Source organism: Nomia melanderi, chromosome 10 (assembly GCF_051020985.1).
Source record: "Nomia melanderi isolate GNS246 chromosome 10, iyNomMela1, whole genome shotgun sequence".
Taxonomy (NCBI): domain Eukaryota; kingdom Metazoa; phylum Arthropoda; class Insecta; order Hymenoptera; family Halictidae; genus Nomia; species Nomia melanderi.
Genome location: NC_135008.1, coordinates 12,290,372 through 12,307,840, shown reverse-complemented (window position 1 = coordinate 12,307,840; position 17,469 = coordinate 12,290,372). Strand labels below are relative to the sequence as shown.

At 33.8% G+C, this 17,469-nt stretch overlaps 1 protein-coding gene and 1 long non-coding RNA gene across 19 annotated transcripts in view; one reads left to right on the top strand and one right to left on the bottom strand.

Moving 5' to 3' along the window:
* Positions 1–14,134, top strand: part of LOC116428791 (uncharacterized) — a 42,175-nt gene extending 28,041 nt beyond the window's left edge. Inside the window, exons 2-5 of one of the 4 annotated variants that reach the window (XR_004235350.2) lie at positions 7,058–7,228; positions 8,446–8,557; positions 8,639–8,795; positions 13,938–14,134. This is a non-coding gene — a long non-coding RNA (uncharacterized LOC116428791). Of the gene's footprint in view, positions 1–7,057; positions 7,229–8,445; positions 8,567–8,638; positions 8,965–9,068; positions 9,216–13,937 lie in introns of those variants that run through there. The other 3 variants (XR_004235353.2, XR_004235348.2, XR_004235352.2) reach the window with 3 other exon arrangements.
* syd (JNK-interacting protein syd) lies at positions 5,258–16,912 on the bottom strand. 15 transcript variants are annotated; one of them, XM_076371345.1, is made up of 19 exons: positions 16,374–16,894; positions 15,383–15,700; positions 15,101–15,275; positions 14,371–14,778; positions 14,067–14,264; positions 13,956–13,991; positions 13,493–13,510; positions 13,329–13,386; positions 13,198–13,254; positions 12,578–12,913; positions 12,289–12,468; positions 10,611–10,812; positions 10,084–10,182; positions 9,296–10,029; positions 9,007–9,226; positions 8,633–8,918; positions 8,353–8,550; positions 8,186–8,275; positions 5,258–7,195 (listed from the first exon to the last, which is right to left on the bottom strand). In XM_076371345.1, exons 2-19 carry the CDS (start codon positions 15,689–15,691, stop codon positions 7,059–7,061), a joined length of 3,741 nt encoding a protein of 1,246 aa, XP_076227460.1. In that variant the 5' UTR covers positions 15,692–15,700; positions 16,374–16,894; the 3' UTR covers positions 5,258–7,058. The 15 variants fall into 15 exon arrangements, with proteins under 15 accessions (XP_076227460.1, XP_031836731.1, XP_031836734.1 ...); XM_076371346.1 differs by adding an exon at positions 7,910–7,970 and having other exon boundaries at positions 7,047–7,195; positions 9,296–10,182; positions 16,374–16,896; XM_076371347.1 differs by adding an exon at positions 7,910–7,967 and having other exon boundaries at positions 7,047–7,195; positions 9,296–10,182; positions 16,374–16,895.
* Positions 16,913–17,469: the final 557 nt, after the last annotated feature.

Sequence of the window (17,469 nt, the reverse complement as noted above, 5' to 3'; positions counted from 1 at the left end):
AATCTACCAATACAATAGAAATCCGAAGCGCAATAAATATTTACTGTGCAGAATGAAATATCAACAAGACCATTCAAAACGTCAAATCCTTAGAATAAAGATTTCAACACTGTAATTTCCATCATTGAATGTTAGTGATATAAATAATATAACCAATATAGCTAAACGCGAGTAAGAATTTTCATGACTATTTATTAGTATTGCCAATTAGATAAAATCAATGATACAAATAAGCAGTACGTTTATTTTGTGTTAATGTTTATTTCCGCTAAAATGCGATATTATTCAGCAGTAGGAAAAATTAAAATATCGATAACATAAAACCAAGTGACAAAGAAATTAAAAAAAAAGAATACTTTTTCGTTATCTCTTATATACTTTAAAAGTATTATCGGCGGAAGTTCAAAGCAGTTATAATACTGGTTTCAGTTCTTGCAACAGTTACGATATTCTCGCGATTAGTATTTACCTGATCCGATCTGTGAATTTCCACCACTGACGGTGGAGTCTCCCCAGCAAGCAATGAAGCTCAACGACTGAGCAGTTGTAATATGAAACATTGTTCACTGATGATAAATATCGATGAGTTAATGTTAAAGCAATGATAGAATCTTTTCATAAGGAATTTTTTGTAAATTAAACTTTTATTAACATAATTGTGAGATTCTTGTGATTATAAGAAGTCCAAATATGACATACTTCAAATCACAATTTTCTAAAAGAAAATAAATTACTTAAATTTATTAAATAAGTAAATATGTTCCAAAATATATCGTGTTTGGCCTCGTTTTAATGTATATTTTAATGTATATAATTGAACAACCTCACGATTCAATTAATAAAAGTTTCAGTCATTAAAAGTGAAAAATAAAAATATTTAATGGGTTCATGTCCCCTCAATTATCTGTTTGTTTTTACTTTCGAAAGTTCGGATCTCTCGTTCTTTTATTCGCGCCTTCCTTTTCTACAGAGTACAAACAGAGCAGCTCGACTCAAATCTTATCCCAACTTGGAATCAACACCACTGCTCGATTAGTGCCCGGTTGCAGCTCCGATTTTCGGATACTAATCGCGGAAATACTTATGTTTAATTAAACATACAAATAATCAATACGTTTATCTTGCATCAATGTTTATCTCTGTTGAAATGTGTTATTTTTCAGCAGTAAAGAAAATTAAAATATCGGTAACATAAAACCAAGTTAGAAAGAAATTTAAAAAAAGGAGACTTTCGTTACCTCTCATACACTTTAAAAGTATTATCGATAGGGACTGAAAACGATTATGATTTCGGTTCCGGTTTTTGAAACAGTTGTAGAGAACTAAAATGGGGTCGTAACTGTTATCAGGTACATCGGTTTTGATCTACAGTGGGTCACAAAATTATTCGCTCAGTCGATAGTGTGGTAAAGATAAATGAAGTAACCATACAACGAAGAACTTTTTCAGATTTCTTTTAATGGATATACATTATTTACAGTTCAGTGTAACAAAATGGTATAAAAAAGTATAAAGTTTTGATTTATAATTGCAAAGAAAACGAATTGTAACAAATGTCTACACTTTTTCACGTCACAAAATTATTCGCCCATGTTGCGAACCAACTAAAACAAATGCTATCAATGTGGCTTTGGTGGGCATTTGTTTATGCTTTTCGCTAAAAGTAGTCAGTATACCGTAGACAAGTGACTAAAAAGCATTGATCTTGATTTGTAACTTCTTGTCTCAACAATTCAATATTATGGGTAGAAAAAGTAAAGAAACAAATCTGGAAGTTAGAAAAATCATTATTTTTCATTGGAAAAATGGAAAATCCATTAGGGACATTGCGGAAATTGTTTGCAAAAGTTATTCTACAGTGCGATACGTTATAAAACGATATAAAGAAGAAGGACGAATAGAAAATAAAACAGGCCGTGGTAGGAAAAAATTATTAAATTCCGCGGAAGAGCGATTTATAGTGAGAAAAGTTAAAGAAGATCCAAAAATAAGTGCTACCCAAATCAATTCACTCCTTCAAGGCTTTTCTGAAAAAGAAGTTTCCCATGAAACAGTTAGAAGAACACTGCGAAAGAATGGGTACAATGGCCGCGCAGCAAGGAAAAAGCCTTATATATGTGAAATGAACAGGAAAAAAAGAATAGAATTCGCGAAAAACTATATTTCGAAGCCTCCTGAATTTTGGCAAAATGTCATCTTTTGCGACGAAAGCAAATTCAATATTTGGGGTTCCGATGGCCCGCAAAAAGTTTGGCGAAAACCAAACACGGAGTTGGATCCGAAAAACTTATGCAGTACTGTTAAGCACGGAGGCGGCAATATAATGGTTTGGGGATGCATTAGTTATCATGGAGTGGGTAATTTGGACATTATTACAAACATAATAGACAAAATAATGTATTTAAATATTTTAAAAGAAAATTTAAAGAAAAGTGCTCAAAAGATGGGGATCTTAGACATTTTCCACTTTTATCAAGATAACGACCCCAAGCACAAATCAAGAGTAGTGCAAGAATGGTTGCTATACAATTGCCCGAAAGTAATGAAAACTCCACCTCAATCGCCGGATTTAAATCCTATCGAGATGGCGTGGAATATACTAGACACTAAAATACGTAAACATTCAATTAAAAATAAAACTGAACTACAAAACAGATTACAAGAGGAATGGCAAAACATTGATGTTAATTATTTACAGAAAATAGTGAGATCAATGCCAAAAAGGCTAGCAGAAGTTATAAAACAGAAGGGGTATCCCACTAAATATTAATTTTATTAAGATAATAATTAAAACAGTAATTATTATGAAATGAGCGAATAATTTTGTGGCGTGAAAAAGTGTAGATATTTGTCACAATTCGTTTTTTTTGCAATTATAAATCAAAACTTTATACTTTTTTATACCATTTTGTTACACTGAACTGTAAATAATGTATATCCATTAAAAGAAATCTGAAAAAGTTCTTCGTTGTATGGTTAATTCATTTATCTTTACCGCACTATCGACTGAGCGAATAATTTTGTGATCCACTGTACATCAACTTCAGTTCCAGTTCTTCAAAACCGATGTCGGTTCTATATCAGTTCTGTAACTATTACTTTTCCGTTCTGTATTTCGGTTCTGCATTTCACACAAAACTAAAAAATAATAGTTTTAGAACCGATGTAATATCGGTTCTGAAGAACCGAACCCGATATACGTAGTTCAAACCCGATATACCTAATAATAACAGTTATGACTTCATTTCAATTCTCCAGAACTGTTTCACGCGGAACTGATATATAATAGTTACAAATAGTTATTTTTTGAACCTCTTCAATTCCTAATTATCAGTCAATAATTATTCAATAGATCATCTTTTATGGTAATGTATGTCTAATTACAGAGTAGTGGTAGTATTCACAAGGTTACTGATCTTTTTTCTATCTCCGTGTAAGCATATTTACAAAAAATTGTTTACTAAGTGTTTTATGCGATGCATTTCGCGAAATGAAATTGAATTGAACCCAACGTAATGAGTCACGCGAACTGAGCCAATTGTAACAAAAAGCAACAAAGAAATCCATTGTGTGTACGAAATCAGACGGAATAGTAATCTCTCTAGGCAACATTTTTAAATCGTTACATCGTTTTTCAAAATCTAATGATCATCTTGGCTCAAGCTTCAATTCATTGACCAATATTTTTTTCTTGAGATTGAAGCGATAGGAGGTGGTGCATGAGCTATAAAATACGATTTTATCATTCGTTACGATTTTCTTAACATTTTCGTTGTTGCGATGTTAACGAGTACCTCTTAAGAAATTGTAGAGTCACGGAAACTCAATACGTTGATTTGCTATAAATCTACAGTGTAATCGAAAAGTTTGCAATCTCTGAACGCCTGTAACTTTGTAATAAAAATCGTACAACAGTCTATCTAGACTCGTTATAAAGAGCGAAGTTTCTACTTTTGCTTTGCATAAGCAATTTTTTTCTACTATATTTCTGCCCTATGTAACTGATGAAAAATAAACATACTTTTTTCATTTCCAAAATTATACGCTTGACATTAAAAATATTAAAACTGCGTAATGTTTCATAATATACTTAAAATATTAAATAATAAACTTTTTGAGAATAAACGTTCAGTATTTATTTCTTATTCTTGGTCAGTAGTTCAAGTTTTTTAAATTCGAGGCAATCGATTACTATACATAACGTTCTAAAAGGATATTTAATAATTATTTAATTATCGATGGCTATATCGATTAACAGAAAGAGACCCACAGCAATGGCAATTATTTTTCCACAACATAACGGAATACAACATACCGCGTATTTATATATACAAAATAATATAATATTTATACAAAGCGTACCAGAAACGCGACGAATATGTTGATTCTTTTTCTCAAACAGCAAACGTTGTATTAAATACCGCTATTCCAGAGAAATTTGCTAACCTATTCCCCACTAGTAGCGTCAAAGACTAGCAGAACTTGGCAAACTATTTATTTCTGCACTTCATCCATTGGAATCTTCAGGTCGCTCAACGGAATTTCGGACAGCAAATCAAGTTGGCGGAGCTGTGCTACGAATACAGTTTTCGCGAATGGGATCATTGATGATCAATTATTTGCAAATTCAAAAATAACTATTGGATTTATTATGGTTATATTAAGTATAAATGCTGTAATACTTAAAATATTTATTTGATACGAAAGGTATAAAAATTGCCATAAATCATGGGCAGTGGTATTAAATAATAATGTCGAATTATTTATTAAACCGATGCTGTTTATTGACAATTGTTAGTTACGGTATAATTTAATTAATTTAATTTGTTTATCAATGCAAATTTAAAAAATATTCGTATCGCCATCTACGGCGAAAGTCCTAAGTTTTACGAGCCATTAGCACTGGTAAATCCGTGTCATTAGTGTTGTAGAAATTGTAAGATGGCGCCACTATGACAATTATGAAGTGTAAGAGAACAATAACAATAATAATAATAGTGTTATTACTGTGTTAATATCATATTATTTTATTATCATTTGAGAGCGTAAAAAATACATTTTGTATCTTTTCTCCACATAAGAAAGCAATGTATAAGCTAGTTGTTTATAAGAACGTTAATTGTCAAGTGTGCATAAATGGAGTCATGATAGTTAAGCGCTAGTTTAAATAAAAAATTATACAGCAATTACACATCTATTAGCAATAATCTCTTTCAGAATATCACTGCGAAGAGCTTCAATGAAAAATTGAGAAATCTTGTTTCGCAACTTTCTTTATTAACGCCATTGCAGCTTCATCTGAGCCAGGTACAATTCCGAGCTCGACACCGAAAGCGAGCTCGCACAATAATATTTGCGCAGCCCTTACATATCGTACACACACCTTGAATATCATTCTGACGCTAAACATAAGAAATTTACAAAAATTTGGTAAGCCGGCGACTCTCTCGTAATCCCGAATGCAATAAATTTGTATGTCTAGTTAAAATTCGCTACTACATCGGTCTAGTCACGCAACTTTAAAACCATCCTTACTAGAAATTCGTACAAAGAATACAATTAAAGGTCGCTCCTCGTCTTTGGTAGTTGAAGGGGGAGGTGGGGGTGTAATTATGCGTGTTGACGATGAAAGTAAAGTAGCAACGGTCAGTAACGAGAAATAGACGTACTCTCATTGTGTGCTCTGCACCACCGTGGAATAGTTACTATTTCATTCGTCGACACAAGAATGTGATTCCAACGAATATAAAAAGAACATAAATTAAGAATCTACACGACGCGCTATAAACATCTCACGATTATGTACAGAAAATTCATTCTTTGAGACTATCGATGAAGTCCGAAGAAAGCTGGCGCACGCGCTTTAAACGTGACATTACAGATTGTTAGCAGAACATAAAAAATATATTACATTTGATGTATGTATATATTGGACGCGAATTAAACCACTTAGGTTTGGAAAATAATGTATTCTCTAACTGAAACAATGTACAATATTATGCCTAAAGTCTGCCCGAGTTAATTTGCGCATCGTACCCCTGTGTGAAGATTTCCCCACCTTTCGATGGTACTCAAGATATTATTAACGATCAAAATAGCAAACGTCGCGGCAGCTTTGGAAACTTATTGCCCCGTATCTTTATCGGTTATCACATTGATCGGTGGCAATAGAAACGCTATTTATTTATCAGCATTATTTAATCAAGACCGATTCCAAGATAATTTAGAAGCTTCTACGTACAGGACGCGATATATGTTACCCATGTTGTTCACGAGAAGATCCCTGGGAGGAATGAGGTTCTAATTGGTCAACTTTCATCTTTTCTTGTCTTATTTTCGATATTAATTTACTATTTATTAATGCGATTACACGTAACCAATCAAAACTATGAACAAAAACACATAGCAAGAGACCCTTCTTATTCCTATGCCGTCCCAGGGCTCTTCTCATCAACAGCACGGAATACGTCTAAATGAACGTAGCAGATTCTGTTTATTGAAAATATTACGACAGCAACGCAACGATGCATGCAGGATTAATAAAATAATTTTCCTTGATAAGTTACGTTATCGTTGCGCAAAAACGAATTGGTATGCCGATAGGTATCTTTAAAAGACGCGTTTTAAATAGAAGCTAACGATTATTAAGCTTTAAGTTAAGAGATTCTAGGTCTTTTAATTTAAAAAATCGTTTTCTCATCTAATGAATTCACGTCTCTCGTTAAATGCCATGAGAAACCACGCGGCAGGTTACTGGCACTCGAACATCCGTGCAAGAAACGTCGAAAATAATCCCTTAGCACTCTGAGATAGCGTACAGTATTATCCTTCCCTTTACGTCGTTGCTGAATATTCCCATTATTTCCATTATAGAGTTGTTAATACAAATGGAACCGATTCGATAGAGCGTTGGTACGACGGTGTTTATTTAAATGAAGTGAGAAGGATTTATTGATGACTGGAAAACGCGCAACGAGAACCACTTGAACGCTTCCTTCGTATATAGAAATTCAAGCTGGATCATACACCGGGATCAGCACGCTTTCAATGTTTCTAGGTTAGCCATTCATTGGCACTGGTACAGGACATTGCACTTGCCACACGATCAGATGGCTTTGTTCTCCGTATTCTTCAGCATTCGCAGTAACAGCATTGTTTGACCGTTCAATGCTCTCCTCTGTGTCATCTCCATCACCTAAAAAGAAAACAAAAATTCATCAATGGGAAGGTAATATTTGTGATTCATAGTACGCAAAGTTGGGCGAATTTGATTCTCAATACTTTATGAATTGATGTTTTACTGATATATGTAATAGTTGAACTTTTCGTTTGAATGTTTTGTACAAAAACTTATTTGAAAAACGCCCAACTTTGACGACTAGGAGAAGAAGTGCGATTGTCGACCGTTCTTTGTACAATACAATGCATGTCAGCTGGAAATTCCCGACCCCCAGAGAATGAAGAAAGCAAATAATGATACGGTGTATAGTTGCTTTGAGAAACGGAGGTGCAGACACAGTATTCTTTGTATTAATAAAGATTATGAAAATATAAGTTTGTAGAAGTGCTATACAGAAGCAAACAATTATAAGAAATTGGATCTTCCAACCTGGTAGTAACAAATATAATTGAAAGTTTTATAGATTCACATGAGTACGTCTGATGTACCGGTCCTCTTCGGAAAAAAAAACGAAATATAAAATTCTTTTCAATGTCAGGTTAGAGTATCTATCTACTGGCGGACTTGTTAGTTAAATCTCATTACACCGTGCATAGAACATACTCTCAACAGTTAGTACATAGTTTCATTGATCAATTACAAATAATTGATCCATTCAGTCGCACAAATGCTTGTGTAAATCGACAAAAATACCCATTAACCGCGTTTCAGTTTTCTCTGGGGGCATACCTGACCAACTGCCATACAATTAGATGCGTAGCCACGTCACTCTCGTCTTCCGCCTCATCTGCTGGAAGTATCATAATCGCATGAAATAATACTTTCATGGTTCTTCTTTCTTTAATATTAACGAAATAATATGCAAAGATTTTGTATTAACAGTATCTTTTCTATAGAAGTTATATGTATACAATGAACTTAATTTTTCATGCTGTTAAAGATTTCAAGCAGATGATTAATGGAACAGATTAATATCAAGAAGAATTACGCCTATGTGATACCCACCAACTCTAAAATCTATGTAACCTTCGCCTCCTGAAAGGACCAGCATGGCTGGTTGAGAACCATCTGACAATGCACTCTGACCACCATGACCTGTGAAAGTTGAATAAACTTCATAGATAATACGTATTAATATAACAATTTACTAATTGTGAAAGTTGTTGACTTACCGGGTACTGCAACGAACATTTTCACGGAATCTCTATGTCCATGAAAGCTAAGTTGTGCATGAGCCATACTACAATACGGTATAAAACTTCCAGGTGTAACGCCACGGTCGGACGCAAAGACCCTAACGCCAACTCCAGGTGCATCGCCTTTGCTACCTACGGCTTGAATTCTAGATACTGCCATTGAACCTCCAGCACCTATGTTGTATAAAAAGTTACTCATAAAATAAACTCTTCGATTGAAAAATTTTAATAATTCTAATATTAATCTTTCACTTACTTTCAGACAAAGGAACTGAAATTATCACTCCATTTCCTGTACCAATCCACAACCTATTCGAGGAAATGAGTAACGCGGTAATTCTAACAAAAGAAAAGCCAAGTTTCCCTGTCCCGAGCATTTTGCTAACATAAGGCTCTATATCGACGTCTTGAAGATGTTGGTAAGTATGAGCATGATAAAGTCTTAATGTAGAGTCTAGTCTAATGCTGACCCATACACCTTCACCCAACCAAGCTAATTGTCTTACTTGTGATTCTCGACGTGGATGAGCATCTACGGTACACTGAAACCGTATTTTACGTATAATAAATGCATTGTACAATATGTGCGTAAGTAATATTATTTTTACACATAAATATACATGTGTATACCTCAACAGTCATTGAAACTGGATCTATTACATGAATCTTATTTCTATATCCGCACCATACAGTTTTACCACTAACAGCGGTCATGCACCTGATTGAATGTTGTGGACTACCCAAAGTGATTACATGGTACTGTGACAGATCCCATTGACCATCTACACCCCTTCTAAACAACGCTACACTTCCATCAGCAAGGGCGACAAGAACTCGGCCTTGAACATGTCTACATAAAAATATAATTTTGTTACATAGTGAATTACATCTTCTACTGATTACGTTTATGTATACATACACAATAGCGAGCGCGGCATCCTTTAATTTTACAGAATGCAAACAGACTGACCACTTAGCCACAGCCGAATGAACAAACACTGCACCGTTTTGAGCCCCAAGCCACATAGTTGGTTGTATCGAAGACATTTTTTCTATCGGAGTACCTTCTTCAGGTTCATTTGTTTCTTTCTCTTCATTTATAGTTTCCTGATCAATTGTTTGTATAGATGCTGTCTCTACGTTAACTTTCACAAAGTGTACTTTTCCAAGATTTATTGTTTCACTATCTACACTTTCCAAACTTTGCGGCTCGGTTGTATTATTCTGATTACTATCATCAGATTTTTCAAGGTTTTCATTATTTGGTTCTTCAGAAGCACTATTTGAATCTTTTTTCTCAGAACATACTTGAATTTCTTGCTTATTTTTCTGATTATTCTGTTCATTGTTTGCGCTAACATTTATTTCATGATCGTCATTATCTGTTATTCCATTGGCAGTTCGAACTGGGTCTTCATTAACAGGTTGAGCATAATCACTCTCTTTGGCTCCAGGTACACTTGCAATACAAAGTAAATGTCCTTGGCAAACATTAAATACTTCCAAAATATCGGCTGGATTGTTAGCGTCTATCACAGTCACTTTTGCCATCATTCTAATATTCTGAGTTGATGTACAAATCCAAACCAAAGAACTGAGCTGTTGTTCCAAACGTTCTGCCTCTATCCTCTGGTTTTCATTTTCCTGCAGTTCCTTATCCAAATGTTCAATAGCATCCTCAGCTTCGGTCTTTGAATTAGTACTTACTTCTTGAGCCTCAGCTGCATAGAACACACTACCTCCGATCATGCAACCACCATCGCGTGTTTTACCTCCACTTAAATTTACACCAGCGCCACACCATATCTATGTAATTAAAGATGAAAAAAAAATATAAGTAATCATCTACCCATTAAATAAATTAACCTCCTCACAGTGTAGCCTGAGTAAGAATCAAATAAACTATCAAAGCATGGAACAGTATTGTTCAAGAGGGATACTGGTAAAACACTGTGTATAGAACTCCTTAATTTAATAGCAAAAAGTTTATTAAAAGTTTATATTATTATTGCGTAAATTATGTTGATCTTGTATATATATTATTATACATTATAATAATCTTGTATTGCAAGAATTGCACATTTTGAACTTCTTCATTCAAAAGAAAAAGTTGGTCAAAGTATCTAATTCTTGCAATATTTAATGATGTTATTAAAATCAGTTACTCTGTGCATCTGATAAGGCATTACTGATTCATTTATTACGCTGTAAAAGGATTAAGATCTTTACTATACCTTCATGCCAGGTTCTGACTCTTGTAAGGGTCTACAGTAGACTGGCACTGGAACGGGCTGTCTCACGGGTGCGCTCGGTTTTCCTGGTAAACTCCAACCATAAGCTTGTAATCGACCATCTTCCTTTCTAACGTGTGCGCGGACTTGACGATATTGCTCTCTTCGTTCATTTGCACGTCTGGCTACGAGTTTTTCAGAAGATCTGAAAAAATGTGTTAAGTATAAATTAATTGTCTCATTGTAAAGTACAGTTATGATCAAAGTAGAATGTTTAATTATAGAAGTTAGTATAATTTACTGAACACTGTTGTTTGTTCAACCATTTGTTCCTACGAAGAGTTCCTTCATCACTGGACACATTCTTCGATCGATATGAAGACCTAATTTGATTGTTCTTTCCAACGTATCTAATGTTCAGCTTCATTATAACTTGCACACTGATATTCATATCCAAGGTTTAGAAGCGGAATGTTAGACATAGAGCAGAACAGATTTACCTGCTGGCCAATAAGCACCCCACCGAAAACCAGAAATACCAGGTATATCTTGACAACACCGTGAAGGAGAGGCAAAGATGAAACCCGAACGAAAAATTAAAGCATAGAGCAAGAGTGAAATAAAAGCCAAGTTTATAATATAATCAAAACTTCGTTTATTTATTGATCAATGATGATCGTGTATTATTCTTCTTTCAAAAATGTACAAACTTTTATTTACAAAACTATTGCTTTTTAAGCATGACTTTGCAATAACAGATAATTTACTTCATTAAATTCTAGTTACTGTAATCAGATATTTGATGATTACTGTAAATAGTGAATTCATATATACATACATATATATGTTTCATTTCAATATACATACAGTAATTTACAATTTCTTGTACGTATGAAAAATATGACTAAAAATAGACATACTATTAAGATCAAATTGACGAGAAAAAGAAAGTTTGTGTCTGTGTGCATTTGATCACAATACCTATTTATATATGTACACACCCATAGTCATTTCTTTGATTAAAAAAAAATGGCAGGTAAAGTGGGAGTTTTAACGACAATTTGTTAAACAACCATCACATTTGGAATTCGCTCAGGCAAAAAATTATTTAGAATTGACTCACATCTCTTAAGAGCGATCAAGACTAATTGAGAGTCGCGACAAAAGATTATGGATCCCAACTGACCAAAGGGGACTCTAATCTGCAAAGATGATGTCGATTCAAAAATTACTCGAAAATCTAGATCTGATATTTTCTCCCATAAACAGTATAAAAACCTTCTTTAGTCTTTCTCCTCGAAACGGCTTCAATAAAATCATAAAATAAATATATGCGTCAAAGTTATGTTATGATTTTTATAAAAACTTTCATAGTAGTACGATCACGGTATTGTTCTGACATTTAAAAAAAAAAGAGTATAAAATCTTTCTCTATTCACTGTTCTCAAAACAGCTTCAATAAAATAATATAAAATAAATTTATGTTTTAAACTTGTGTTATGGCTTTTATAAAAACTTTCCTAGTAGAACAATCACAGTATTGTGCTAACATTAAAAAAGAGAGCATAATTATAGAGAAATGAGTCTCTATATTAAAAAATAGAGACAAATTTGGCAGGCTTTCAGTGTCAAACTGACAATAATATCTAAGTGCGTGTATAGAATTTGATTGATTTCTCACATGGTGTCTCCCTGGTCGAAAATCTCATGGCGACCTTTCAACGTACGTCTACGCATAGTGTCCAAAGGTGGTACTGGAACAACTTGATTTGTTGGTGCGCTGTACCTCATTTGAGATAACGTATGTGGTCCTCGAACCAGGGGTCCCCGGTCCGCAGTTCCCGTGAAGAGACTACTAAAACTACAAACAGAAAAAGAACAAATGATTATTTACCGTAACCATTTTGTGAGGTACAAATGACGTAGCTGTACTATTGTAGAAGTTTTGATTTAATACAAATGATACTAACAACTTCCACACTGAACCTTTTCCTCCCGATATATTAGAAGGATCAGTCTTGTTAGCTCTTATCATCTCTGTCCATCTAACTGCTTCTTGAAGCTCCATTAAACGTTCTTTGTATTCGTTTCTCTCCATAAGTACCCTAGCCATCTCCACTCTAGTAAACCTTTTTCTTTGTGACAAAGGTACATCTTCTTCATCGTCACTCTTGGCTGCTTTTGCTGCTGCTTCGGCTTCTTCTTTAACCTTCTTTAATTCTTCTTCAAGAGTAGCAACTTTTTGTCGTAAACGATCTCTTGCTTGTTGCAAACCTCGAACTTCCTCGCGTAATATTTCTTGCTCACTGAAAAGTATATTCGTATAAACGTAATTCATTACGAATGTTACACATATTTATATCATAAAATAATTGACCCCTTTCATCGCTATTAGACTCTTTCACACAAAGATAAACTTATCACGATACATAATGATGGTAATCATGAGAGAATTCTGTAATGACAGTTATATTTTTTACTGTCGCAGTTAAATATCAACAATCTCCTAAATGCGCTATGTATACAAATTTGAAGTAGCGACGGAATTCAAGTCGTTTATAAAACTGAATAATATTATAAGACTATTTACCTTGTAAGTTCATCCACTTTAATAATTAAATCGTCTTTAACAATGTTTAGTGCATTCCTACAAAATGAAACAGTTTATATATACATAATTAACACGACAGCACATTGATGAAATATTCACAGGATACTCACTTTGTGGCTAAAAGTTCATTATTTTCCATAATAAGATTCTCCACTTCTTTGCCCATTCCTAATAAAATATATCATTTTAGTAATACTAGACTCGTTAGAAATATAGTTGTTGAATCAATTTTTTAAATATAATAAATTTGAAAATAAAATTAGTAATATCTTACCGAAGAAGTTGTCACTGACTGAAGGGTATTTTATATCATGCGATTATTTAATCAAAACATGGCGACACCGAGTAGAGGTAAAAATGCAAACAATGAAACACAGAAATCAGTAAATTAGTATATCAGTTGTATATCTTATATATTATTGTGTTTTTATATTACACTAATTCTATATCATTTCTATCATTAACACTTCGGAGTTCTAATGTAATTGATTAGAAATATCAACTGTTAAAATATAAAAAATTACATTAATTCGATTTGAAAATTAATTTTTTATGAATTTTATAGATGCTGTTAGTTTAAAAAAAGACAAGCGGATTCAACATAAAAACGAGTATTGTACTATTTGATTCGTCAATCATCACACATGTACAAGTAATTTTTCTGTACACATATGAGTTCGAACTCGAAGGTTTAATAAGGAATGTATTTAAATTTTTAGTTATCTTGTGAGACATACCCGACGATGCATATTCTCCAGGATGAACCCAACTACCTAGGATTTTAGGGATGCAGTATTAATTAAAGGAAAATTTGATCAAACTACATTTAAAATTTTTTAAATAATTACCTGTGATATCTGCCCCTTCATCCATTTCACCCAGTGCATCAGCATCCTGAAAACTGAGTTCCTGATATAAAGTATTACCACTTCGTTGTTCTCTTTCTGTCCTACTCCTTCCACTTGTCATAGTAGCCAATTTGTCTACTCTTGATGGTGATGTTGGTGTAACTAACACAGGTGGTGCTTCTGTTTCTGGACTTTCATCTATGTGTAAGTGAAATAAAAAGATATAATATAAATATTAAAACTTGATTGTTCATAATCATTGAATTGTCTGACATAAACGGATAAGCTTAAAAATTTAACGTACGTCTAGAAATTGCTGTTGTTTTATTTTCTTGTGCTGGTTTATCTGTTAATTGACTTTTATCAGATGTTTCTATAGCAGCTTCACTACTGCTATCTAACATTTCAGTTCTTAAATTAGCAGCATTTGGTGGACTTTCCTCTGGAACTTCGTACTCATTCATACTAGTTTCTAAACTCTGAAAACCATAACTCAATGGTCCAGAACTTCGAGACATATGAGCCATTCCAAGAGGTGGTAAACGGGATGGACCACGACTGCTAGTAGCATTTTCTAATCTCTCAGTGCTTCCAACTAACATTTTTGTTCTTTCCATATAATCTACATGCGTTTTAAATAATTCTGTGTATCTTTCATGCAGCCGTGTATAATCTCGTTTTAATTCTGCCTCTTTCTCTTCAAGACGAACAACTAAACAAACACAAAAATTGAATTCCATTTCTAAAATATTAATTTAATTGTATGGATTAATTACGACAGAACACACTCTAAACCTAAATAACAGTAAATACAAAAATATACTTCATTTTAAATAATGAAATAAAATATTTAATAAGAAAGACATATAACAGCAACTCAACCACCAGTTTAAATACCCAGATAAATGAAGCACTTGCAAATGAAAAAAATTTAGAATTGGCATGCAGAAATCTATATACCAGTATGTCCAATCAAATTTAACCCGTTAAACAATTAAATGAACATAAAACAAAAAAAAAACAATCTACTCTACTGTAGAGGGATGTTCTGTGAAGGAATGGACTGGTAGAGCCATTGACATTTGTACCGTGATCATGTGAATTCTTTGTCTTCAATTCCAACATCCTTACTATTGATTCCAAGCTATCAATTTTTAATAAAAGTTCTTTCCTTTCGTCTTCTGCAGAATCTTCAAGTTCAAGCAGTTTCTAATTGATAAAACATAAGTGTTATATTTCTTTTACAACCATTGTACATTAGACAAATCAAAATATTAATATTGAAAACTATTACATCACAGAAACTGATGTCATACCTGATCAGATGTTTTTCGTAATTGTTTTTCCCTTTCATATTGTGTAACTAATTGTTCGTTATCTTCCCTTAATAATTCTAATTCGACTTCGCGCTCTTGATTTTCGGTATAAGATATGTCTAGACATTCTAGAACATTGACTAGGAGCGGCATTAAGTCTTTTACCACATCTTCGTCATAACGGGCTATCATTTTCTCAAACTCTTGATAAATACTGCCAGCCAGAGCCTGGACTTTTTCCGACATGACCACATGACTGTCTTCATGTGTTCCATATACTGTTTCCTGATCCATTTCTATTTGACTCATTTGTTACACCTGTAACATGACAATTCAAAATAAATATATGAGAATTATTTTACTTTACTGGTATAAATATATACTTCATTTTTCAATTTCAACAAAGCAGTGTAATAGATATGAAACTACTTTTTAGGCATTTTGCCAGGTAAGGAGCTAATATTACGAAGTAACTATGACACGTCATAAACGTTATTGCACAACAATAGAAGAAAGCTAAGCATCAATTACTGCAAATGCGAGCGAGTGGTGTTTCCACGATCGCGTTAATAGGATATAAAAAACGATAGTATTACACTCAACTCTAGGCAGCTAGTACTTCGACTTTACTTCGTGTAGTATTTCGGGAGATTCTTTTAAGAAAAATTCGAGCAGCAGAACATCGTTAAAGAAACATAAATTGGTCTTTCTACACAACTTGAAATCAATCGTAACTTTAAGTCGCACTAACTGCCAAATACGGCTAAATGATTCACTTTGACGAACGTTTGCAAGGGATCCAAATGTCAGACGCATAACTGCACATAACCTTGTACGACACACGATTTAAAATCAGAATACACTTTTAGAGCGAGAGGATTGAATCAGGTCATCGCGACTCCACCGTTGAACCCGGTGATACACAGTCGTTCGCATTATCACTATTTTTATGTTTCGAAGTCTCCACTGAGAACGAAGTGGAACGTCTTGCCTTGAAGTGGCCCGTTCCGTGTTGTGATCTATGACGTTTCGTAACCACCTAAATTTTCAGGTTCCCCGTTTTTTTTCTTCCGTTGCTTCCTCTCCCAATTCCGAATGCTTGTGCAAAGCAATCCAGCCGATCACACAAAACGCACCAAGGCGGCGCGGACTAGAGTGAACATTTTTCGTACATTACGCCTGTCACGTTTGACATTAGCCGATTTCATAAGTTTCTGTCAACTCTGTTGACGATCGACTTTATGCGTAGAACTTCGCCATTTTTTCCACGATCATTCACCGACCAATGTTACGGACGTATACGTTAACTCCTGACGTGTTCACAAATAGAGCTACGAAACAATCGAGATACGGAAACTTACACAGCTTAAGTATCTTAAGTCTGTGAAACTTATTTTCCCACTCCTTCCGCGACCGTTAGATGGCTGTGCTTTCATTGCGTTTCCGCGGACACAGATTTAGAAAGCTTGTGGTCCGTTGCATGGTAGTTATTGATTTCGTCGCCAGATGAGGCTCCTATTTGCTATTTTTTAGTGACATCACTGACGAAAAACAGGATTCACTGGACAGCTTATGGAACTTCGTATCCGGTAGTCTGAAATACCGATTGTGTAAAAAAAAAGCAGACGTTTGGTATGCCCTCTACGATTAAAAGTGGCAAATTTAAGAATTACATTCAAACCGATACACCGGTATTTACATAGCGAGTTTACACCTTGTCTGTGATATTTAATATCACTAGGAAAAAGCAATTGTTGTGTACCTACACAATAATTTAATATCAAATAATTTAATATCAAAATTCTCCGAAACAAGATGTCTTAAAAATTACTTTATATTTTGATTTCTATATGCTATGTTTAACAACAATTTATAAGTTCATAAAATAGCCGACAGACTGTTTAATAATATTTCATAAATCAGTAAATGATATAATAAAATAAAATGTATTTAATGTAAAAATTCTTTGAAACACATTCTTGCCTAAAAATTTCTTCAATATCTTCACCGTTTATTTTGAATAACAGTTAGCATGAAAAAATAATTTAAAGAGTATCTAACAATATCGCACAAAAAAGCAATTGTTA